General features: G+C 39.5%; 1 protein-coding gene across 1 annotated transcript in view; it reads left to right on the top strand.

The window, feature by feature from the left end:
- Ttc37 (tetratricopeptide repeat domain 37) overlaps window positions 1–25,701 on the top strand; it is a 108,608-nt gene that overhangs the window by 26,246 nt on the left and 56,661 nt on the right. The window contains exons 12-21 of the mRNA XM_032899117.1: window positions 12,258–12,398; window positions 13,078–13,179; window positions 14,386–14,525; window positions 16,728–16,814; window positions 17,264–17,367; window positions 17,824–17,950; window positions 20,827–21,006; window positions 21,650–21,774; window positions 22,637–22,890; window positions 24,101–24,203. Coding sequence (XP_032755008.1) covers window positions 12,258–12,398; window positions 13,078–13,179; window positions 14,386–14,525; window positions 16,728–16,814; window positions 17,264–17,367; window positions 17,824–17,950; window positions 20,827–21,006; window positions 21,650–21,774; window positions 22,637–22,890; window positions 24,101–24,203 — 1,363 coding nt within the window. The remainder of the gene's footprint in view (window positions 1–12,257; window positions 12,399–13,077; window positions 13,180–14,385; window positions 14,526–16,727; window positions 16,815–17,263; window positions 17,368–17,823; window positions 17,951–20,826; window positions 21,007–21,649; window positions 21,775–22,636; window positions 22,891–24,100; window positions 24,204–25,701) is intronic.

Here is a 25,701-nt window from a genome sequence, read left to right as displayed (position 1 = left end):
CTATTATGAAGGGTATTGTTTGCCTAATTTCTTTCTCGGCTTGTTTCTCTTTTGTGTAGAGGAAGGCTACTGATTTATTTGAGTTAATTTTATACCCAGCCACTTTGCTGAAGTTGTTTATCAGCTTCAGTAGTTCTCTGGTGGAACTTTTGGGATCACTTAAATATACTATCATATCATCTGCAAATAGTGATCATTTGACTTCTTCTTTTCCAATCTGTATCCCCTTGATCTCCTTTTGTCTGATTGCTCTGGCTAGAACTTCAAGAACTCTATTGAATAAGTAGGGAGAGAGTGTGCAGCCTTGTCTAATCCCTGATTTTAGTGGGATTGCTTCAAGTTTCTCTCCATTTAGTTTAATGTTAGCTACTGGTTTGCTATGTATATGGCTTTTACTATGTTTAGGTATGGGCCTTGAATTCCTATTCTTTCCAGGACTTTTATCATGAAGGGGTGTTGAATTTTGTCAAATGCTTTCTCAGCATCTAATGAAATGATCATGTGGTTTTGTTCTTTCAGTTTGTTTATATAATGGATCACGTTGATGGTTTTCCGTATATTAAACCATCCTTGCATGCCTGGCATGAAGCCTACTTGATCATGGTGGATGATTGTTTTGATGTGCTCTTGGATTCGGTTTGCCAGAATTTTATTGAGTATTTTTGCATCGATATTCATAAGGGAAATTGGTCTGAAGTTCTCTTTCTTTGTTGGGTCTTTGTGTGGTTTAGGTATAAGAGTAATTGTGGTTTCATAGAAGGAATTCGGTAGTGCTCAATTTCGTGTGTTTCAATTTTGTGGAATAGTTTGCATAGTATTGGTATGAGGTCTTCTATGAAGGTCTGATAGAATTCTGCACTGAATCCGTCTGGACCTGGGCTGTTTTTGGTTGGAAGACCTTTAATGACTGCATCTATTTCGTTAGAAGTTATGGGGTTGTTTAAATGGTTTATCTGTTCCTGATTTAACTTCGGTACCTGGTATCTGTCTAGGAAATTGTCCATTTCCTGCAGATTTTCAAGTTTTGTTGAATATAGGCTTTTGTAGTAGGATCTGATGATTTTTTGAATTTCCTCTGAATCTGTAGTTATGTCTTCCTTTTCATTTCTGATTTTGTTAATTTGTACACACTCTGTGTCCTCTCGTTAGTCTGGCTAAGGGTTTATCTATCTTGTTGATTTTCCCAAAGAACCAACTTTTGGTTCTGTTGATTCTTTCTATGGTCCTTTTTGTGTCTACTTGGTTGATTTCAGCTCTGAGTTTGATTATTTCCTGCCTTGTACTCCTCCTGTGTGTATTTGCTTCTTTTTGTTCTAGAGCTTTTAGGTGTGTTGTCAAGCTGGTGACATATGCTCTCTCCTGTTTCTTTCTGCAGGCACTCAGTGTTATGAGTTTTCCTCTTAGTACAGCTTTCATTGTGTCCCATAAGTTTGGGTATGTTGTACCTTCATTTTCATTAAATTCTAAGAAGTCTTTAATTTCTTTCTTTATTTCTTCCTTGACCAGGTTATCATTGAGTAGAGCATTGTTCAACTTCCACGTATATGTGGCTGTTCTTCCCTTATTGTTATTGAAGACCAGCTTTAGCCCATGGTAGTCTGATAGGACGCATGGGATTATTTCTATCTTTCTGTATCTGTTGAGGCCTGTTTTATGACCAAGTATATGGTCAATTTTGGAGAAAGTACCATGAGGTGGTGAGAAGAATGTATATCCTTTTGCTTTAGGATAGAATGTTCTATAAATATCTGTTAAGTCCATTTGGTTCATGATTTCTCTTAGTCTGTCTCTGTCTCTGTTTAATTTCTGTATCCATGATCTGTCCATTGATGAGAGTGGGGTGTTGAAATCTCCTACTATTATTGTGTGAGGTGCAATGTGTGTTTTGAGCTTTAGTAAGGTTTCTTTTATGTATGTAGGTGCCCTTGTATTTGGAGCATAGATATTTAGGATTGAGAGTTCACCTTGGTGGATTTTTCCTTTGATGAATATGAAGTGTTCTTCCTTATCTTTTTTGATGACTTTTAGTTGAAAATTGATTTTATTTGATATTAGAATGGCTACTCCCGCTTGCTTCTTCCGACCATTTGCTTGGAAAGTTGTTTTCCAGCCTTTCAATTTGAGGTAGTGTCTGTCTTTGTCTCTGAGGTGTGTTTCCTGTAGGCAGCAGAATGCAGGGTCCTCATTGCGTATGCAGTTTGTTATTCTATGTCTTTTTATTGGGGAGTTGAGTCCATTGATGTTGAGAGACATTAAGGAATAGTGATTATTGCTTCCTGTTATATTCATATTTGGATGTGACGTTAAGTTTGTGTGCTTTTCTTCTCTTTGTTTTGTCGCCAAGATGATTAGTTATGTTGTGCTTTACCTTTTATTATCCTTTGTAGCACTGGATTTTAGAAAGATATTGTGTAAATTTGTGTAAATATTGTGTCATGGAATATCTTGGTTTCTTCATGTATGTCAATTTAGGGTTGTGTAGGATACAGTAACCTGGGCTGGCATTTGTGTTCTCTTAGGATCTGTATGACATCTGTCCAGGATCTTCTGGCTTTCATAGTCTTTTGTGAGAAGTCTGGTGTGATTCTGATAGGTCTGCCTTTATATTTTACTTGACATTTTCCCTTACTGCTTTTAATATTCTTTGTTTGTTTTGTGCATTTGATGTTTTGACTATTATGTGACAGGAGGAGTTTCTCTTCTGGTCCAATCTATTTGGAGTTCTGTAGTCTTCTTGTATGTTTATGGGCATCTCTTTCTTTAGGTTAGGGAAGTTTTCTTCTATGATTTTGTTGAAGATATTTACTGGTCCTTTGAGCTGGGAGTCTTCACTCTCTTCTATACCTATTATCCTTAGGTTTGATCTTCTCATTGAGTCCTTTATTTCTTGTATGTTTTGAAGCAGTAGCTTTTTCCGTTTTATGTTATCTTTGACAGTTGTGTTGATGATTTCTATGGAATCTTCTGCTCCTGAGATTCTCTCTTCTATCTCTTGTATTCTGTTGGTGATACTTGTATCTTCGGCTCCTTGTCTCTTCCTTTGGTTTTCTATATCCAGCGTTGTTTCCCTTTATGCTTTCTTCATTGCTTCTATTTCCATTTTTAATTCCTTCAACTGTTTGATTGTGTTTTCTTGGAATTCTTTCAGGAATTTTTGTGATTCCTCTCTGTAGGCTTCTACTTGTTTATTTATGTTTTCCTGCATTTCTCTAAGGGCGTTCTTCATGTCTTTCTTGAAGTCCTCCAGCATCATGATCAAATGTGGTTTTAAATCTAGGTCTTGCTTTCTGGTATGTTGGGATATTCAGTGTTTGCTTTGGTGTGAGAATTGGGCTTCGATGATGCCATGTAGTCTTGGTTTCTGTTGCTTGGGTATCTGCCCTTGCCTGTAGCCATCAGGTTGTCTCTGGTGTTACCTTGTTCTGCTATTTCTGATAGGGGCTAGACCTTCCTATAGGCCTGTGTGTCAGGAGTGCTGTAGATCTGTTTTCCTGTTTTCTTTCAGCCAGTTTTGGGAACAGAGTGTTCTGCTTTCGGGAGTGTAGTCTTTCCTGTCTACTGGTCTTCAGCTGTTCCTGTGGGACTGTGTCCAGAGTCCAGCAGGCAGGTCGCTTGGAGCAGAAAAGTTGGTCTTACCCAGTTCTCCCACCAAAGCAAATAGTGGATATCCAAACACATCGGAAAAGCAAGATTTAGATTTAAAATCACATCTTATGATGATGATGGAGGACTTTAAGAAGGACATAAATAACTCCCTTAAAAGAAATACAGGATGAAACATGTAAACAAGTAGAAGCCCTTTAAGAGGAAACACAAAAATCCCTTAATGAATTACAGGAAAACAACCAAATAGGTGAAGGAATTGAACAAAACTGTCCAGGATTTAAAAATGGAAACAGAAATAATAAAGCACAAAGCAGACAACCCTGGAGATAGAACATTTAGGGAGAGATCAGGAATCATAGATGCAGCCATCACCAACAGAATATAAGAGATAGAAGAGAGAATCGCAGGGGCAGAAGATACCATAGAAAACATCAACACAACCGTCCAAGATAATGTAAAATGCAAAAAGTGCCTAGTCTAAAATATCCAGGAAATCCACGACATAATGAGAAGATCAAACCTAAGGATAATATGTATAGAAGAGAGTGAAGACTCCCAACTTAAAGGGCCAGTAAATATCTTTAACAAAATTATAGAAAACTTCCCTAACCTAAAAAAAGAGATGTCCATAAACATACAAGAAGCCCACAGAACTCTAAATAGATTGGACTAGAAGAGAAATTCCTCTCATCACAAAATAGTCAAAACACCAAATGCACAGAAGAAAGAAAATATTAAAAGCAGTAAGGGGAAAAGGTCAAGTGACATGTAATGGGAGACCTATAAGAATTACCCCAGACTTCTCACTGGAGACTATGAAAGCCAGAAGATCCTGGGCAGATGTCATACAGACCCTAAGAGAACAGGAATGCCAGTCCAGGCAGGCTAATTTATGCAACAAAACTCTCAGTTAACATAGATAGAGAAACCAAGATATTCTATGACAAAAGCAAATTTACACAATATCTTCCTGTAAGTCCAGCCCTATAAAGGATAATAAATGGAAAATGCTAACACAAGTAGGGAAACTACACCCTTGAAAAAGCAAGAAAGTAATATTCTTGTAAGACACTCAAAAGAAGAGAGACACACAAACATAATTCCATCTCTTACAACAGGAAGCAACAGTCACTATTCCTTAATATCTTTCAACATCAATGGGTTCAATTCCCCCAATAAAAAGACATAGACTAACAGACTGGATACATAAAGAAGACCCAGCATTTTGCTTCATACAGGAAACATACCTCATAGACAAAGATAGACACTACCTCAGAGTAAGAGGCTGGAAAACAACTTTCCAAGCAAATTGTCTGAAGAAGCAAGCTGGAGTAGCCATCCTAATATCGAATAAAATCGACTTTCAACTAAAAGTCATCAAAAAAGATAAGGAAGAACATGTCATCAAAGGAAAAATCCACTAAGATGAACTCTCATCCTGAATATCCATCCTAAAACATTCCATCCTAAAACAGAAGGATATACCTTTTTCTCAGCACCTCATGGTACCTTCTCCAAAATTGACCATATAATCAGTCACAAAACAAGCCTCAACAGACACAGGATGATAGAAATAATCCCCTGCATCCTCTCAGATCACCATGGAGTAAGGCTGGTCTTCAATAACAACAATAACGACAGAACACTCACATACACATGGAAGTTGAACAACACTCTACTCAATGAAAACTTGGGCAAGAAAGAAATAAAGAAAGAAATTAAAGACTTCTTAGAATTTAATGAAAATGAAGGCACAATGTACCCAACTTATGGGACACAATGAAAGTAGTACTTAGGGGAATACTCATAGCTCCGAGTGCCTGCAGAAAGAGACTGGAGAGAGCACAGACCATGTGAAGCTCAAGAGGAAGTGTGGATGCTTCACTCCTTTTTAAAAGGGGGAATAAAAATATCCATAGGAGAGGATATGGAGGCAAAGTTTAGAGCAGAGACTGAAGGAAAGGCCATTCAGAGCCTGTCCCACTAGTGCCCCATATATATGTGTATACACACACACACACACAGAGTCACCAAGACTAGGTAAGATTGATGAAGCTAAGAAGTTCATGCTGACAGGAACCAGATATAGATCTCGCCTGAGTGACACAGCCAGAGCATGTCAATTACAGATGTGACTCTAGCAGGAAACCACTGAACTGAGAACGGGATCCCCGTTGGAGGAATTGGAGAAAGGATTGAAAGAACTGAAGGAGTTTGCAACCCCATAAGAACAATGCCAACCAACCAGAGCTTCCAGGGATTAAACCACTACCCAAAGACTATACATGGTCTGACCCATGATTCCAACTGCATATGTAGCAGAAGATGGCCTTGTTGGGCACCAGTGGAAGGAGAAGCCCTTGGTCTTGCCAAGGTTGGACCCCCAGTGAAGGGGAATATTGGGGGTTGGTTGTAAGGGGGTGTTCATGGGGAGGAAACACCCTTATGTGGGAGGGGGAGAGGTTAGGGGGTGTATGGACAGTAAACCGGGAAAGGGAATAACATTTGAAATGTAAATAAAGAAATATATCCAATAAAAATAAATAAAAAACCAAAAAACCAGATACTGAGTACTAGAGAAAAGGTCCCCACCATGAAGAAATCAGCAATAGAAGAGCAAAGGATCTAGAGAACAAACAAAGCCATTAAAATTACCATGGTAAATCCTTACCTATCAGTATTATCTTACATGTAAGTGTCTTAAATTATATAATGAAAAGACAATGAGTGGTTGAATAGATCTATGAAACTAAATACATGGATAACAACAACAAAACAATATGCTGCCTATAGGTGTTTTATAGCAGTTTCCTAGAAAATTAAAACCTAGTTTGAAGAGAAGATAAAGTTTAAGACACAGGTTATTAGAAAAGATATTCTAAGTGGGAGGTAAAAACATTCCATCTTTCAGTGAAGCTCCTTAAACTCAGGAAGTAAACAATAAAAGGTTTCTGTAAGTCCCTGAAACTGACCAGATATGGTACAGCTCTCCCTCACCAAGCCTATATATATAAGACTGCTGAGCTGAAAACGTTGAAGGTGGGTTGGAAACCCCAAAGGAAGACCAACAGTGTCAACTAACCTGGACCACTGGGAACTCCCAGAGACTAAGCCACTAATCAAAGAGCATACAGAGTCTGGTCCAAGGCCTGGGCACATATTTAGAGATGACTGCTTTCTCTGGCCTCAGTGGGAAAAGATGCTCCTAGTCCTGTAGAAGCTTGACACCCCATGAGGGGGAATACATGAGGGGGGGGCACCCTCTCAGAGCGGAAGGGGAGGGGGAACAAGGGGAAGAATTCTGCAAGGGAAGATGGGGCAGGGGAACAATTGGTATGTGAATAAATTAAATAATTAAAGTTAATTAATTTTTTTAAAAGACTGCTCAAAGATGCTCTGAGGCAATCTGAGCTGCCTAGACAAGGCACAGATCAGTGGAGTTATCTGGAAAGGACTCTATAACTGTTGAAGTGTATTATGCAGTGTTCTTCAGGTTTCTGGTTTCTGAGCTGTCAGTCCTCCTGGGGTGGGCTTTGGGTCATTTTGTTCCTCTGTGAATAAAGCAAATAAAAGTCAATTTAAATAAAAGTAATTGAATTGAAGTAGTGATGGAGAAAATTGTAGTAATTAGAAGTTTAAGGAGAAAAGTAATTGAGGAACTTTACTGTAACTTTAATTTTTTTCAAAACATTTTTAATGATGGTTCTTAAATGCTTTAACCTCCCTTGAAGCCCACTACCCACCAGAAGTAGTGGGGAAGAAAGGATACGGGGCAGGGGATGGGGTGGGAAGAGGACCTCCTTAGAAAGGTCCTTTGGAGCAATTCCCACCTGTGTTGTCTGGAAACTGGCAGTTCAGTTCACGGTTAGCAGGCAGCAGCAGCTCTGTCCACTCACAAACAGTTCATGGATACAGCAGCAGTCCAGTGCAGTAGAGTCTGGATAGCAGCAGCAGTGAAGTGACCTCCAGTCAGCAGGAGGGACCTGGAGGGATGCCAGAAATTCTCAGCTGTGCCTCTCTCAGGAAAGGGAAGATCACTGAAGACTTGAGACTCCCAAGAGTTGCACAGCTAGCTGTCCGAGCAAGCCAAGCTCTCTCTCCATCCCTCTGCGGAGTCCTACTTATACCCTCCAAACATTATGTATCCTCCACATGCCTTGCCCCAGCGCATGCATCTAATCAGTTCATGGAAGCAGCAAGAAACTGCCGTACACTATGAAATGTAAGGTGGACCAATATAGGTGTGTCATTAGCAAAGAATCATTTATCAGGTGTCTTTCACGTATACTTGCTTTAGCAGAACATCCTCTCTCCTGTGTCTGCTTCAGCAAGCATTCTTTCACGAGTCTGCCTTATCTTTTCACACCTATGTCCACTTTAATGAAATGTTCCTTCATGTGTTTGCCCCAGCAAAACACCATCCAACTGACTTTCCAAGGAATCCTGTACTAACTGCATTTATGGGAAAAGCAGTGGAAGGGAAGCTTGTGATGGGGCAGCAAACTTTCAGAGGGGCAGCAGGAGGATTATGGTGATGTCTTCTCTCTAGACCACTGAAAGATGGGTTAAGTGAACATGACAAATGTTGTGTTAAGCCCTTGGAAGAAGACCTGTCAACACAAGAAGATACATGTTTTTGATTTTCATCTCACAGGAAACATTATTTCAAAATTATCCAGTTTTTTTTTAGAGTTTAGGGTAAGAGCCAGTGTGTGACATAAGGATGTGGCCTTTGTGGCTGTTAAGTTGCTGTTGAGACTTAATGACTGGTAGTTACTTTCTTTCTAGTTCTATTTAGCACCATTTTCTCCATTGTCTGCTCCAAATGGTGTAGGTAAGTATTTGGGCATTCATGTCCTTCTGCAGAGTTTCACATGTAAATTTAGTAATTTCTTTGATATTCGATTCCTTCCTCAATTAGTGTGAATTATAGGTTAAAAAAATGAGACACTTTCAAACCTAACATTCATCAAAATGCACACTTACTAGCATTCCTTGAGGTTTGCAATAAAATGGATTTGAGATTTAACTTAGACTTTGTTCTAGAGTAAATTGGATAGAACAGAAACAAAAATTAAATGGTGTAAAACCCTGACTATCAAATAAAATAAAAACCAGAATCATTCTGTGGGCATTTAAAATGTAGTTGCACTGAGAATGATTGATAAGTGTGTTGTTTAACTTGCAAGAGGCCCAGGCTTTATTTGAAGTTGGGGGTTTTGGGGAAATAGGAGGTGGCAGTGTGCGTGTGTACTTGAATGCTTGTGCATGTGTGTGTGTGTGAAGGACAATAAAGACATAGTGAAGGGTTATGTTGACTGATGAGAAAACCTATTGTTTTAAAAGCTGAGTATGGTGGTGCATGCCTGTAATCTCAGGGTGAGGAAGAAGGCACAGGGGAGGCCACCTGCATACCAAGTTTGAGGCCAGCCTGGGCTGCATAAGACTCTGTCTCAACGAAACAACAAAAGTATTCCTGAAGAGCATTTGTGTATGGATAGTAGATAGAACTGAAAGGGCTCTCTGTATCATGGTGACTAGGGGATGGGTTATTGCTCATATGTGTGGTAAGACCCAGGGAGTTCATGTGCTAGTGAGTTGTTGTAATAATCTGTGGGATGGAGCACTCCAGTTGTACGTATGTTCCAAGGAAAATGGTTATTCTGGGGGTGAAATGAATAGTTATTACAGGACAGTGCCAAGTTGTGCATGATTTCTCTTTTCATCATCCTGAGCCAAACTGTTTATTCTGAGAACATAGAGCTTCTAGAAACCTGGAAGTCCATGAAAAGCCGTATACCCTTACTCCCCAGAGTACTTTAGTATCCATCCAATTTGCTGCTTCACAACAGTTCATCATTGTGCTCTCTCCCCCAAGGACAAGTGTAGTCAATCCTTCTTGGGCTTGCTTTATGTGTAGAGCCTCAATACTCATTTTCAATATGACTCATTTGTCAGCTTCATATAACAGAGTTTGAATAACTTCCTGGTTGCCACTTGTCGAAAGGTATTTTTTGTGTATATGTGTTAAATGACCCTTTTGATTTGTTTTGCCTTGTACCTGAAATACAACAAACAAGGAGGCTCTTGACTCTTTAAATTCAAGCAGAAAACAGCTTCATTAAGGCTTATGACTTTGTGTTCTGGGGCCCAGGGAGACAGCTCAGAGTGAAACGCTTGTTTAGCCACAGCATTGCCGAGGAGGACATTGAGGGCATGTTGTAGGTAGATGTCATCATGCAGGTGAGCACTGGCACCAGTTAGGTCAAGACCATGATTCGACAGGAAAACAAGTAAGGCTGGAGAGAAGGAGGAGGAATCAAGATGGAGACACAGAAGGATGAGCCAGATCCAAGTGGTCTTGAATTGCCAAGGTAGTTAGGATGAATTTCTGTAAGCAAATTTATCTTATCTAGGTGGGCGGTTTATATCCTTATTAATCCATTGTGAGTTTATTGTGTGAATTTATTGTAGATTGAGAATTTAACATGTAAATCTGATTGTTAAGTTGTAGTTTGTTGAGTCTTGATTTTAATGGGTTGTTAAAATCAAGTTTATAGCTCGATGCTATAGAGTTTATAGCATAACTATTAGGGGGCGGATTTTGGGAATGTAAACAGACCAGCAGCAGAGAATTACAAGAGGGTAGCTGCCACTGGGACCAGGGGGTAGGTACTAGAAATGTGAGCAGAGTTCATGGTAAGAGAGCTGAGAGATAGGTGGTCCTTGTATGAAACAGGTATGGTAGTGACCTTCCTGGGAACTAGATGGGTAGAGACATTGCTGCTCCGGGTATCGTGGAGCTGCTGAGATAAATCATAACTAGTTCCAATGGCCTGCTAGAGCTGGAACTCATGAGAGAGCGACCGACTGCCAGGGTGCGTGCAGGCACCGTTCTGCCCTTTTTTATTTTTTATTTTTTTAATTTTACTCTTATTTATTTTAGCATGGCACTAGTTGCATCATGTTTTGAAATTCATATTTGTAGAGATAATAGTGAGGTAGCCTTGACAGAAAAAAAAAGTCAAGTTTGGAAACATAATAACTGATCAAAGTGATATTTATTTCAGTCTGGTTTCATATTTTATCATACAGTGCTTTTTTTTTTATATTAACTTGAATATTTCTTATATACATTTCGAGTGTTATTCCCTTTCCCGGTTTCTGGGCAAACATCCCCTTCCCCCCTCCCCTTCCTTATGGGTATTCCCCTCCCCACCCTCCCCCCAACAGTCTAGTTCACTGGGGGTTCAGTCTTAGCAGGACCCAGGGCTTCCCCTTACACTGGTGCTCTTACTAGGATATTCATTGCTACCTATGAGGTCAGAGTCCAGGATCAGTCCATGTATAGTCTTTAGGTAGTGGCTTAGTCCCTGGAAGCTCTGGTTGCTTGGCATTTTTGTACATATGGGGTCTCGAGCCCCTTCAAGCTCTTCCAGTTCTTTCTCTGATTCCTTCAACTGGGGTCCTATTCTCAGTTCAGTGGTTTGCTGCTGGCATTCGCCTCCATACAGTGCTTTTTAAAAGATTGAATTAAATTTGAATTTTCAATTCTTTGAGCTATTGTGAATGTTTAGTTTTTTGCTAATTTGAGGTTCTACATCAATATATAACATTACAAATTATTCATTGATATGCATCTGATATGCATTATGTTGAAATATAATGGTATTACATTAAAAATTTACTCTTAATATCTATGATTGAGTCAGTGACTCCATATATGGTTTAGAGCTGTTATTTTACAATAGATGTTAAAACAATAGGTTTTTTAAAATATTAATTATATTTATTTGTTCTCCACCTGTATTGTTTTGTCTGTCTTAGTCACTTCTTAAGAACTTTACTGTGTGATTAAACAATTTATTAAGGTGTTGAATGCTCCTCATTAAGTATAAAGATAAATCACACTTTTCATTTCTTTTTGGTATGAATTTCTAGAAATTAGAATGGAACTATACAAAAATATATGTTTTCTAATCTAAATTGTTTTACTAAAATAAATTAAGATTTTTACAGCATTGGATAATTAATGCATATTATTATATAGGCAAAAATCATTTGATTAAAAAATGTGTGAGTGCATTGCTGCATATGTAAACCTGAGAAGAGTGTGACAAAGTCTTCAGTCAGTGTTGTAAGTCTGGTGCAGCATCTTTTGATAGTAGGGTGCAGAAAATGTTCACCAGATTCCAGTGCTGTGCCTCTAGCTATGAATTACTGCCTCAGGAAACCAGTAAGGTCCTCTGTTTCTTTTGTGTAAATACTAAGTAATATAGCTGCGTAGGTAATACTGCTGAAAGCTGAGTAGGGGAGAGATCTGGCAAGTCATGGCTCTGTGATAGTCCTAGTACGAGCCATAGTTTTCTCCTCTGAAACCTTTGATCATGAATTTAGTTTCAGAGTTTGTATGTAAACAAGTTTTACTTCCAGTGTTTAAATGTGTTAATGAGGCTTTAGTGCTTTCTGTATTTGCTTTATTTATGTTTTTACTTCCTTAAGTCAGGATTTGGTAAAGAATATATGAAGTATGACATTTTTGTATATAGATATTGGTAGTTAAAAATTTGGTGTTCATGTATGTATATATGTATATGCACACACACATGTATGTAAATATGCATGTTTATAATGCTCGCTTTTCCTTTCAGGGAGCCTGACAGATGAGGGACACCAGTATTGTTGTAAGCTAGTGGAAATGAATTCAAAAAGTGGTCCAGGCCTTATTGGCTTAGGTATTAGAGCTTTACAAGACAAGAAGTATGAAGATGCTATCAGTCATCTAACAGAAGGTAATGAATGTATACCGTGTGGCATATTATGAGTGTATAGGTAATCAGTCTGTAGGGACTATTAGCCTCATATAAGGAGATTAACTAGTATGTACACACACACACACACACACACACACACACACACACACACACACACACACACACACTCTGGAGCCTGCGTCTTAGATTTGAATTTCAACTTTTCAATGTAAGAGTGTGGAAAAGTTCTACTTTATGTGTCACAGTGACACCTTAGAAATAGAGAGGCTTAATTTAGTCGTCCTAGGTGTGGTGTTTTGGATAAACTTACATTCAAGCTGAGATATGTCTGACAGAATGAGGAGAGTTGATTTACTGTGTGTGTGGTAGAGACAGTGAGGTCAAGGAGTACATTTATGGATTGGTAGAGCTAAGAGGAAAACTTGCTCAGGGTAGGTCTATAATTAAGGCTTGAGGATGGATTTTGGGTATGGGACAGGACAGGAAGTAAGGTTGAGCATGGCCTTATAAGCATTATTCAAAAGCTTACACTGCATGCTGAGGAGAGTAGGAGCCCATGAAAGCACAGAAGTATTATACTCTGATTTGCAGTTTTAGACAGCTGGGGAAGTAGATCAGTCAGGAAGTGCTTGTAAGTATGCAGACATGAGTTTGATTCCTGGAACCCACAGTATTTGTGATTACCTCATCCTTCTAGGCTTGAAGGAAAGCCCTCTCTGCATAGCTGGGTGGTGTCATCTAGCAGAAGCCCAAGTCAAAGTGCACAGACCTAAGGAAGCTATTCTTTCTTGCAATCGAGGTATTCTTGATGGATTTTGTGTTTGCACATAGTGGGGACTGATGCTGTTTGTTTTGGTCAACTTGAGAAAGATACTATTGTTACAGTGGACTTTTTTTTTTTTTAATTTTAAACTTGAGGTTGATTTAAATTGCACTGAGGAAGAGAAATTAATGACAAATCTGTATGAATGTTTGGTAGTATATTTGTCTGTATGTCTGCTAGTATATTTATCTTTAAGGTGTGGGCTTAGGTATGGATGTTCAGCCTTTCCAACAAGAAATTTTTGGTATGGTTAGGAGTTTCATGAATTCTTAATGTGATAGATATAGATGAGGGATAATTCTTTGTTCTCAACCCAGTTAGTTGCCAAACTTCTGCATTCAAGAGTGGATTGTAATTCAGCCTCTCTCCTCTTCCACTGCCCTGAATTTGCTCGCTGCAGAGGACTAGTACCACTGTTATTCTTAAGTGTCTTTAATTTTATTGTATACCGTGGGAAGATAGAGGTCTTAAATTCATGTGTTTAGTTTTAAATTCAGGTCTTTTTAGAAGAATTTGAGAGTTTATTTGTGTTTGAATTATTCATTTCTCTCTATATGTTATAATTATATATGTATTTATAATAGGAATTTTGCTCACTGTATGTGCAGTGTATTATGGGTTGTTTTTTTAAGAAAATCTTATATTTTTAAGATTGACTCTATGTTATATATATGGGAAAGTCTGCATGTGTGTCTATGCATCATTTCATGCATTGCTTGTGGAGGGCAGAAGAAGGGTCACAGGATCCCCTGGAAAAGGAACTGTAGATGATTGTGATCTGCCCTGTGGGTGCTGGAAATCAGACCTAGGCCTTTTGGAAGAGCTGCCAGTGCTCTTAACTATAGAGCAGTCATGCCATTCTTTATTAAAAGTCTTCTTTTTAGTCTGCCTGCCTTCCTTCCTTCTTTCCTTCTGTTCTTTCTTTCTTTTGTTCGTCCCTTTCTGCCGTCCTTTTTTTTTTGTAAGGATACATGTACACATGCCATAACATAAGTGTAGAAGGCAGAGGATAACTTGTAGAACTCTGTCTCCCTTATCTCATGGTCCAGGGCACTGTAGTCAGATTGTTGGGCTGGGCAAGCACCATTGTCTTTTAGCCTGTCTCACTGGCCCCATGCCATTCTTAAAATCCAAACAAACTGAATCTCTGGAGCTTGCGTTCTATGTTCTTAATCTTGTCAGCTCTGAAGACCATAGATAACCTCGGTGCGTCAGGTGGCAGTCTTCATCAGAAGAATCTTTGTCTTCGTCTGAAAGCAGAGGCTTTGCTTAAACTCTCAGACTGTGCATCGTTGGAGGAGGCAGTGCGTATCCTTGATCAGGTATGTAGTCTGAACCTTCCCTCTCAGCTTCTGCTTCCAGTACTGGGTGCCAGCCTTCTTTCCCGTCACATGCTTACCACCGTACGTTCTGAGTTACATTCACAAATTTAGTGTCTGTCTATACTCTCAGAAATCTTTGACACTCTTAGACCTCCTTGTTATCTGTGTGCCTACGGTTAGTACTTCAGTACTTCTCGTGTGCCTATGGTTAGTACTTCAGTACTTCTCGTGTGCCTACGGTTAGTACTTCAGTACTTCTCGTGTGCCTACGGTTAGTACTTCAGTACTTCTCGTGACAGCTTTGTTTCAGTGCCTGTTCTCCCATCTCGTTTCTGTCCTTTTGAAGTAGCATTACTTGCTTATTAACAATTTAGGACTTTTTCTCTAGAAAATGTTTTACAGATTATTGAACAATTAATAACTAAATAGCTTCTTGTTTAAAAATGTAATGTTTGCCTCATCCACAGATGTTGGTTTGTTTTTAAAAGAGGGAACTGATTTCTTCAGGCTTTTGAAATTCCTTCGTGAGAACACAGTGGGCAGATGATGATAGTGAGAACTTTGGAAGATATTTATTGCAATTTTTTTTTTAAATCATTGCTTTGTGTATTTCAAAGGATTTTGCTTTCTATGTCATTTCTTTAAAGTGACATCAGCCATTGGCCTCCTTCAAGAACTCTTCTTTTTTTTTTCTTTTTTTCGGGGCTGGGGATCGAACCCAGGACCTTGCGTTTCCTAGGCAAGCGCTCTACCACTGAGCCAAATCCCCAACCCCTCAAGAACTCTTTAAGTATTGTGATGTGGTGGTTCATACCTGTTAGCCCAACACAGATCTCATGCAGAATGATGGTCATGAGTTTAAGGCCGACCTGTGGTGCATTATGAGCTCCAGGCCAGTCAGAATCACACTGAGACCCTGTCTCAGAAAACCTAGCATCTCTACTTGTCTTTCCTCAGTGTGTACCTTGTGTAGATGCTTCATGAATACCTTCCTAATGCATAGAGAAAAGTTTTTAAAGGAATTTATATTTGCATATCTGAAAAAGAAAACTTGTTGAGTGCAAAGCATCATGTCATGCTAGAAAGCAAAGAAACTATAAAGAACCACACTAAGGAGACATGGGAACTGGCTGGAAAGATCATAGCTGTCCACCAATGGCAACAATGCATGTACTGTTTAATGTTTAAATATGTTTAAGTTCCAGTGCAACAGTACCACAAAGAAAAAAATCAGAACAGCTTGTTGAAAACACATTACTGACTATAAGGGACACACTGTAAAGTGTGAGAGCATTAGTCATGCCTCTCTATGAACTGCTCAAGATAGCCAAACAGATAAGGGAACTTTCTCTTGGTTTAAGTACTATGTGATAAGGAAAAGTGCTATAATAGACTAGAAAGCTCCATTGTATAATCGTAAGTGAATAAAGAGGTGTAGGTGTTGAGGATCTGTGGCTTCCACAGATAGAAAAGGTAGTCTGACCCAACCATGACAAATAGCATATATCAGCAGAACATCAGACCCAGGTCAGGTCAAGCATCTACCCTACATGTTGACACAGGACCAGAGAGAATGTCAAGCAGCTCAAGGACATTTACTTCATAAAAACTTAACATTGTAACACTATGGCAAATGGTCTGTATTGTCACAGTTAAACTGTAAAGAAGAAAGCAGAAAAATAGAAGGGGGCCCTGTTCTTTAAAAGTTACTTTAAAACTTAAAAGAATTACCATCTAACTGAGATATATGTAGATTTGGCTAAAATATTTCTCTTAAATTCTTTGAGTCAGCTCGGAAATCTGATGCTAAGAGAGCCATACAGTTGGCTTGGCTTTGGATCAGAGAATGGTAGTAAGGTTGCCATTTACAAATAACTTTATCTTAGATGTGTATGCTGAAATAGCACAGACAAGAAGTTATAGTAACTGACATTGGTTTAATTCATCTGAGGGGTATTAGCAAAATGGTGGATATATACCCGGGAAAACAGCATCTGAGCTTATGATTCTGTAGCTGGGTAGCAGTCATGCAAGGCTGCTCTATTTGAAACGTCCCCATTTGAATGCTGGGAACTGGATAGTGAGGGGACTATCCTCTGACGCCATCCTCCCCACCTTGCTCTTCTGTGGTTCCTAAGTAGAGCAGACACTCCCAAGCTGTCTGGAGAGACTTGTAACAGCTATCCATTGTTTCTCATCTAGCTTTCTGACACAGATAATACCCCGGGACTGCTGGTTCTCCAAGGCCTGGCCTGTCTGAACACAGGTGCTGTAGACAAAGCTACAAAGGTTGGTCCTTTTCTTTCAAGTGGAGTACTATTTGAGGTCTAAAAGAGGGTTTGGGGATTTAGTTCAGTGGTACAGTATTTGTCTACAAAGTTTAAAGCCCTAAATTTGGCACCAAGATCCAAAAATAGAGTAAAATTAAATATAAAATAAAAAAACTGAACAAGATAGCCAACTAAGAAATTAAACTCAAAAGCTATTTTAAAATATTTTATTGTATTTCATGTGTTTGGGTGTCTTTCCTGTATGTATGTTATGCCATGTTTGTGACTGGGTCCCTCAGAGGTCAGGAAAGAGCATGGATTCCTGATGGTTAACAGCCAGCGTGTGGGTGCTTGGAATTGAACCTGGGATTCTGGAAGAACACCCAGCACTCTAACTCATGAGCCATCTCTCCAGCCCCATTGGTTTTTAATGGTTTTTAATGGAATTGACAAGTGTCTCCTCCACAGATCATGGAAGACCTCGTAGCCTCGTACCCTGATCTGTCTGAGGCTCACGCTCTTGAAGCTCATGTTCATTTTACTAAGAAGGACTATGTGCAAGCAGAGGCGAGGTAAGACTCTGTAGGTTGCCCGTGCTCCAGTAATGTCCTATGATATTTTGGAAATAATCACAACAACTCAAAATGGGCTTAATGAAGGTCTAATTGTAGATTTCTGTGGCGTGTGTATGTGTGTGTGTGTGTGTGTGTGTGTGTGTGTGTGTGTGTGCACGTGCACGCAACCCGTATGCATAAAATAAATAAGGAAATTCCCAAATCAAAAACATGTCACAACTTCAGAATTTAGACTATAATAAGCAAAAAATTATGTTATTGAAAAAGAGCTTTTAAGAAGCACAGGGCCAAATCTTACATTGGCTAAGTAAGCATTACGATGAACTAGTTAGATTAGAAATTCATTACAGAAAAATTTATAGTTCCTATGCTAGAAGTGAAATTAAACGCGCACACACACACACGCACTCTTATACACTCAGTACTCCTTTTCACTTCCCTTTGGTGATTTAGTTTCCAGAGAGCACTGGAGAAAGATGCTGAAGTTGCTGAGTATCATTACCAGCTTGGGTTGACATACTGGCTCATGGGTGAAGAAACAAGGAAAGACAGAACAAAGGCTCTTAACCACTTTCTGAAGGTAAACCAGAACTACTGCTAAATGTTCTGTTTAGAGTGGAGATTTGCTAAACAGTCAAATGGTGTCAGATTACTTATTTAAAATGACTAGCTACTGAAGTATCTTTTCAAATTTCCTGTCTAATAGAAGAGGTTTTGTGAGAGTATTCTGTCGGTTTTTGTAGGTAAAAATTTAAATGATGAAAATATAAAAGCTCTGTTTCAGAAATCTGTGTTATAGAAGTCTAGCCATGGTGACTGTGGAGGAAATGCTGTTTTAGCTGATGACCCTGTAGTTTGTGGTCCATACCTCTAGATTTTTAGCTTACTGTTTTTATAGGCTTTTTTTAAAATTTTTTTTATTTTATTTTTTTATTTTTTTAACTTGAGTATTTATTTACATTTCGAGTGTTATTCCCTTTCCCGGTTTACGGGCCAACATCCCCCTAATCCCTCCCCCTCCCCTTCTTTATGGATGTTCCCCTCCCCATTCTCCCCCCATTGCCACCCCCCCCAACAATCACGTTCACTGGGGGTTCAGTCTTAGCAGGACCCAGGGCTTCCCCATCCACTGGTGCTCTTACTAGGATATTCATTGCTACCTATGAGGTCAGAGTCCAGGGTGAGTCCATGTATAGTCTTTAGGTAGTGGCTTAGTCCCTGGAAGCTCTGGTTGCTTGGCATTGTTGTTCATATGGTGTCTCAGCCCCTTCAAGCTCTTCCAGTTCTTTCTCTGATTCCTTCAACAGGGTCCTGTTCTCAGTTCAGTGGTTTGCTGCTGGCATTACGCCTCTGTATTTGCTGTATTCTGGCTGTGTCTCTCAGGAGAGATCTATATCCGGCTCCTGTCTGCCTACACTTCTTTGCTTCATCCATTTTGTCTAATTGGGTGGCTGTATATGTGTGGGCCACATGTGGGGCAGGCTCTGAATGGGTGTTCCTTAATCTTTGCCTCTCTATTCCCTGCCAAGGGTGTTCTTGTTCCCCCTTTTAAAGAAGGAGTGAAGCGTTCACATTTTGATCATCCGTCTTGAGTTTCATGTGTTCTAGGCATCTAGGGTAATTCAAGCATTTGGGCTAATATCCACTTATCAATGAGTGCATACCATGTGTGTTTTTCTGTGATTGGGTTACCTCACTCAGGATGATATTTTCCAGTTCCCTCCATTTGCCTATGAATTTCATAAAGTCATTGTTTTTGATAGCTGAGTAATATTCCATTGTGTAGATGTACCATATTTTCTGTATTTATTCCTCTGTTGAAGGGCTTCTGGATTCTTTCCAGCTGCTGGCTATTATAAATAAGGCTGCTATGAACATAGTGGAGCACGTGTCTTTTTTATATGTTGGGGCATCTTGTGGGTATATGCCCAAGAGAGGTATAGCTGGATCCTCAGGCAGTTCAATGTCCAATTTTCTGAGGAACCTCCAGACTGATTTCCAGAATGGTTGTACCAGTCTGCAATCCCACCAACAATGGAGGAGTGTTCCTCTTTCTCCACATCCTCGCCAGCATTTGCTGTCACCTGAGTTTTTGATCTTAGCCATTCTCACTGGTGTAAGGTGAAATCTCAGGGTTGTTTTGATTTGCATTTCCCTTATGACTAAAGATGTTAAACATTTCTTTAGGTGTTTCTCAGCCATTCGGCATTCCTCAGCTGTGAATTCTTTGTTTAGCTCTGAACCCCATTTTTTAATAGGGTTATTTGTCTCCCTGCGGTCTAACTTCTTGAGTTATTTGTATATTTTGGATATAAGGCCGCTATCTGTTGTAGGATTGGTAAAGATCTTTTCCCAATCTGTTGGTTGCCGTTTTGTCCTAACCACAGTGTCCTTTGCCTTACAGAAGCTTTGCAGTTTTATGAGATCCCATTTGTCGATTCTTGATCTTTGAGCATAAGCCATTGGTTTTTTTGTTCAGGAAATTTTCTCCAGTGCCCATGTGTTCGAGACGCTGCCCTAGTTTTTCTTCTATTAGTTTGAGTGTATCTGGTTTGATGTGGAGGTCCTTGATCCACTTGGACTTAAGCTTTGTACAGGGTGATAAGCATGGATTGATCTGCATTCTTCTACATGTTGACCTCCAGTTGAAGCAGCACCATTTGGTGAAAATGCTATCTTTTTTCCATTGGATGGTTTTGGCTCCTTTGTCAAAAATCAAGTGCCCATAGGTGTGTGGGTTCATTTCTGGGTCTTCAATTCTGTTCCATTGGTCTATCTGTCTATCTCTGTACCAATACCATGCAGTTTTTATCACTATTGCTCTGTAATACTGCTTGAGATCTGGGATAGTGATTCCCCCTGAAGTCCTTTTATTGTTGAGGGTAGTTTTAGCTATCCTGGGTTTTTTGTTATTCCAGATGAATTTGCAAATTGTTCTGTCTAACTCTTTGAAGAAATGGATTGGTATTTTGATGGGGATTGCATTGAATCTGTAGATCGCTTTTGGTAAAATGGCCATTTTTACTATATTAATCCTGCCAATCCATGAGCATGGGAGACCTTTCCATCTTCTGAGGTCTTCTTGAATTTCTTTCTTCAGAGGCTTGAAGTTATTGTACAGATCTTTTACTTGCTTGGTTAAAGTCACACCGAGGTCCTTTATAGGCTTTTAACATCTATGTCTTAAATTCTGATCTTCTCAGGAAAGCGTAGTAATTTGACAATGGCTTTAATTTTATATTTGTTTTTACCAAAGAACTGTTAGTTTATCATGTCTAATTTCTGCAGGCAGTGTGGACCAGCTTTTGCTTCTGTTTTAAATTTCATACTAAAGGATTGTTTGGCGTAATTCTATACTTTTAATAAAGCAGTTTCTTTCCTTTAACCAGTGTGCTGTATCAGTGCATATATGCTATGTGGACTTTTAATGCTGTGTTGTCGATGTTCCTTTCCAAGGCCGCAAGACTGGATGCACACATGGGTAAAGTTTTCTGCTACCTAGGCCATTATTACCGAGATGTGGCTGGAGATAGAAATAGAGCCCGCGGGTGTTACAGGAAAGCATTTGAATTGGATGACAGCGATGCTGAGTCTGGAGCTGCTGCCGTTGACCTGAGCGTAGAGCTTGAAGACACGGTCTGTCTCATGACCACTTTTGTCTCTTAGTCTTTTACCCTAGCGTATAAATGGGAATGGTTTTTATAATATATTTACTTAAAAGTTATCATTGTTTTTTCATTTTGTTCATAGGTAAAAAGAAATATCTTTGTATTTGTTTATAAATTACATTTTCTGTTCAGTGTTAGATACTGAATTACTTGTCTGTTTTCTGTATGTGCTCTTACATGGCTATACACTTGGATGCGTGGCTTTCATGGGTATATGTGCTTAAGTGTGTGGGCCTGAGGTCACTGTCAGGTGTCTTTCCCTGATAGTCTTACTCTTACTTTTTGAGAGAGGACTGTACACTGAACATGAAGCTCACGGTTCAGCCAGGCTGCCTGCTACTGAGCTTCAGGGCTCTGTCTGGTCCCCATCCCTGTTCTACAGTGCTGGGGTACAGGAACCCTCCCCACTTCAGCTTTCACATAAGATCCTTAGATCTGGCCTCAGTCCTTTCTAACTTCCTGACTTCTCATTTATTATTAAAATTAGTTTTACATATTTCATTGTAAATTAAAAGAACTAGAAATGGGAACTGAAAGTTTGTCTGTTTCTTGTGTATTATTGCTCTGTAGTTTTATATTTGGTGTCCCTGACATTGATATTTTCTCATTAGGAAACTGCATTAGCGATCTTGACAGCAGTAACCCAAAAGGCAAGCTCAGGAGCAGCGAAGTGGGCGTGGCTGAGGCGAGGCCTGTACTATTTGAAAGCTGGTCACCATTCTCAAGCAGTGGCTGAGTAAGGTGTCTTACTATGTTTACATTTAAACAGTGTAGTGCCTGCTTAAATTTCCTTGCTAATCACAGGACCTTTATAAGTGGCCTCTTACCAAGATGCATGTTGAGGGAAAGGTAACAAAATTTACTAGATTAATTGGGTGCTTATTGCCTGCAAGGCAGTAGAATTTAAAGTGGTTAAGGCCTGTACTGTGGAGTTAGCCAGTTAACTCTCTGTTGGCATCATAATGCGGTTAGGTCTCTCAGGAGACATTTCAGGAATAAAAGCTGAGATCTCTGCTCTTATATTGATAACTGTTGGCTTAGGGAAGGGAAACCTTGGCAACTTGAAGGGTGAGGTTCATATGTGATTGATTTTAAACATTCGCTTTGAACTGTATTTCAGGGTAAAAATATTGAGTGAAGACAAGTCATTTCTGATATATGTTAATTTCTAGAATGTAAATATTCTGATTTTTTTTTTTTTTATAAAATTGCAATTTGATTAGAAGTTTAAGCACCCCTCAGTTCTGTTTTCGGGTGTTCAGTAGGAGGCCTGTCAGGCTGACAGACTGACAGTCAAGCCGAGATTCCCACTTATCCTGGTAGGTTAGAAAACTGGAACTCTGTCAGATAACAAAGAAAAAGGCATCATGGTCAGCATTTTCCCAAAAGAGCATTTTGTTCTTATTTTTTAAAAATTGCTTCACGAAGTCTTCTTACTATTAAAAACATTCAAATTGTAAAAGTAGGAGGGAAGATTGTTTTAAGTTCCATGTTTGCAAATCAGAGGACGTATGGATGATTTGATTGTATTGCTTAACTTATACATTCCTTTTAGATGTGGATGTAGTTCTTTAACTTTTGTTTCTTAAATGTTTAAGTTTACAGGCAGCATTAAGGGCGGACCCCAAGGACTGCAACTGTTGGGAGTCATTAGGAGAGGCGTACTTAAGCAGGGGCAGCTACACAACGGCCCTGAAGTCCTTCACGAGAGCCAGTGAGCTCAGCCCTGACTCCACATACAGTGTGTTTAAAGTGGCTGCCATTCAGCAAATCCTAGGCAGGTATTCAGAGGCCATTGCACAGTATCAGCTGATCATTAAAAAGGAGGAAGATTATGTGCCTGCCTTAAAAGGTAATTTCTTTTCAAAACTTCCTTTTTTAAAATTTAATAATACTGAACTATAGAACCTCCAAGTAAATTTTCTACCTACATATATTAAATAACTTGAAAATAATAATAAATAATATAGCAAGTATCTGACAAAAATTTCTTATTAAGAATTTCTTGGTTTGATTTGTTTATAAAAAGATCAAGTTTTGTTTCCTCAACAGTTTATAAATGGTAATACAGTAGAGATTTAACTCTTAGACAAACAGAACAAAAGCTATTGGACCCCAAATATATCTTCCAAGTAAACTTCTCTGATGCTATGTATCCTAGTTGGGGTTTCTATTGCTGTGAAGAGATACTATGACTACGGCAACTCTTATAAAGAAAAACATTGGGGCTGGCTTACAATTCAGAGATTTAGTTCATTGTCATCATGGCAGAAGCATGGGCAATGCAGGCCATGGTGCTGCAGAAGTAACTGAGAGCTCTGGATCTGGATCTGAGTGTGGCAGAGAGACGTAGTGATACTGGGCTTGGCTTGAACATCTGAAACTTCAAAGCCAGCCCCCATGGCACACTACCCCCAACAAGGCCACACCTACTTCAACAAGGCTACACTTCCTAATGGTGCCACCGCCTGTGAACCTTTGGGGGCCATTTTCATTCAAACCACTACGCCATGTTTTGTTATTTCTGTGTTCCCAGAATATCTTAATCCTTTTTATAAGTTATAGTAGCTGTTACCCCTTCATAAACTGAAGCCTGCTATGTGAGCAGCTCTTTTTCAGCTCCTGGGTTGCTTTGCAGCTGGAATCACTTTTCTCCTTTTTCCTCTTTCCCTCTTTCCATTTATAAAAGTTTCCTCAAGAGAAAGAACTTATGTTTATGAAATATTTCCTGGCACTTGAGGAATTTATTATTCTATTTAATTTTTACTGTATTGCTACACAGATTTTAATATAAAAGGTCAAATACTGCTTTTAAGCAGGCGTCTGTAGTTAAGGCAACTCTGTGCAGATAACTCTCTGAGTTCAGTGCTTTTTTTATTGCAAGAGAACCTTGACATTTGAGATCATTTCTAAATGTATCAAGATTACATTTAGAGATAATTTTATAAAATAATACTGTTGTTTTATGGGAAATGTTCTTAAAAGAATGACGATTTATCTAATGTTGATTCTAAGTGTTTGTTTTGTATATCTTAATGGTACACATTGTCATCTCACTGCAGGTTTGGGTGAGTGCCACCTGATGCTGGGGAAGGCGGCCTTAGTGGATTTTCTGGACGGGAAAGCTGTGGACTATGTGGAACAAGCTCTGGGATATTTCACCCGGTTAGTACCATCTTTGTTTAGCACTCTTACTTGCTTGGTAGTATAATAAAGCTAAATTTAGAATACAATTTTATGCCTATGCTGCTAGATATGGCAATTATTCAGACTGTCAAGCATAAAGAATAATAACAGACTAGCCAATTAATTCTGTAGTATGCAAACTGAATTAATTTTACGTGTGGAGAAAGACTTTGTTGTGGTCTTTGTAGTGGCTATCATGCTGCAGAGAGGAGGGACGCAGCAACTACTAGTGGAACACCCTCTTAGAGGTGAAGGGAAGGGAGTGATAGTGTCCCCTGATCCTGACATGGTGGCTCTCTGCTACAACTGACAGTGGAGTGGAACTTCTCATATGTAGTGTGCTTTCATTCCTCAGCAGGGTCTGTTTCAGCCTATAGATGGGCTGAAGGTAAAACAAGCTTTCCCATTAATCCTGGAGAGAAGCTGTAAGACAAAAGTGGTGAATCTAATAAGAAAGAATCCGGGAAATTTAGATGTAAAATGTTATAGAAATGTAATGTATTATTTTGTGATAGATGACTTTAAATAGTCCACATACTAGGTAGGGGTCATGGAGATGACTGTCAGGTAAGAGTAGGTAAGAGCAGTTGCTGGGCGAGTATGAGGACCTGTGTTTAGATCCCCAGCACTCATGCTGGGTGTGTCTGCACATGTACCTCTAACTCTGCTGTTTTGGGAGGCCCAGCCCAAGAAGCACTGAGTCTTACTGGGTGCCATCCCAGTTCCAGAAAATATGACAGAGAGGGATAGAGCAGGATGTCTGATGGCCTCTGTAGTCAGATGAACGCGCGTGCGTGCGTGCGTGCGTGCGTGCGTGCGTGTGTGTGTGCGCGCGCGTGGGCATTTAAGAGCGCACACACACACACACACACACACACACACACACACACACACACAGAGAGGCAACAAGTCTACAGATTATCCTGGTACAGTGCTACATGCCTTTAATCCAAGCCACTTGGGGAACAAAGGCAAGAGGAGAGCGACTTCAAAGAAAGTCTCAGTAAGATCTCAAGAGCAACTGTACCACTGAGCTGGTTTTAAAACTTTTTTTTTTTTTTTTTTTTAAATTAAAGCTGAAAAGACATGAGTTTGGGCTGCAGAGAAGCTCTTGGTCCTGCGGAGGCTTGATGTCCCAGTGTAGGATGCTCGGGGATGAGGCAGGACTAGGTGGGTGGGGAGCACCCTCTTAGAGGCTGAGGGAAGGGAGGGATAGGATGGAGGTTTGCGGAGGGGAAACCGGGAAGGGGGACTACATTTGAATGTAAATGTAAATAAAGAACAATAACAATAATCATAATCATAATCATAAAAAGAATCCGTGTTGGTCTGTTGTTTACAAAGAATAAGAATGTTAAAATTTTAACACTCGTAAATGGAAAGAAGATGACATTTGCCTGCCTTTGTACTTTCTGAGAGCATTTGCAAATAAGCATCAAAACAAGAAGAAAATATTGAAGAGACAATTTGTGCCAAT

This window comes from Rattus rattus, chromosome 3 (genome assembly GCF_011064425.1).
Source record: "Rattus rattus isolate New Zealand chromosome 3, Rrattus_CSIRO_v1, whole genome shotgun sequence".
Classification (NCBI taxonomy): domain Eukaryota; kingdom Metazoa; phylum Chordata; class Mammalia; order Rodentia; family Muridae; genus Rattus; species Rattus rattus.
This window is presented reverse-complemented; position numbering and strand designations above follow the sequence as displayed.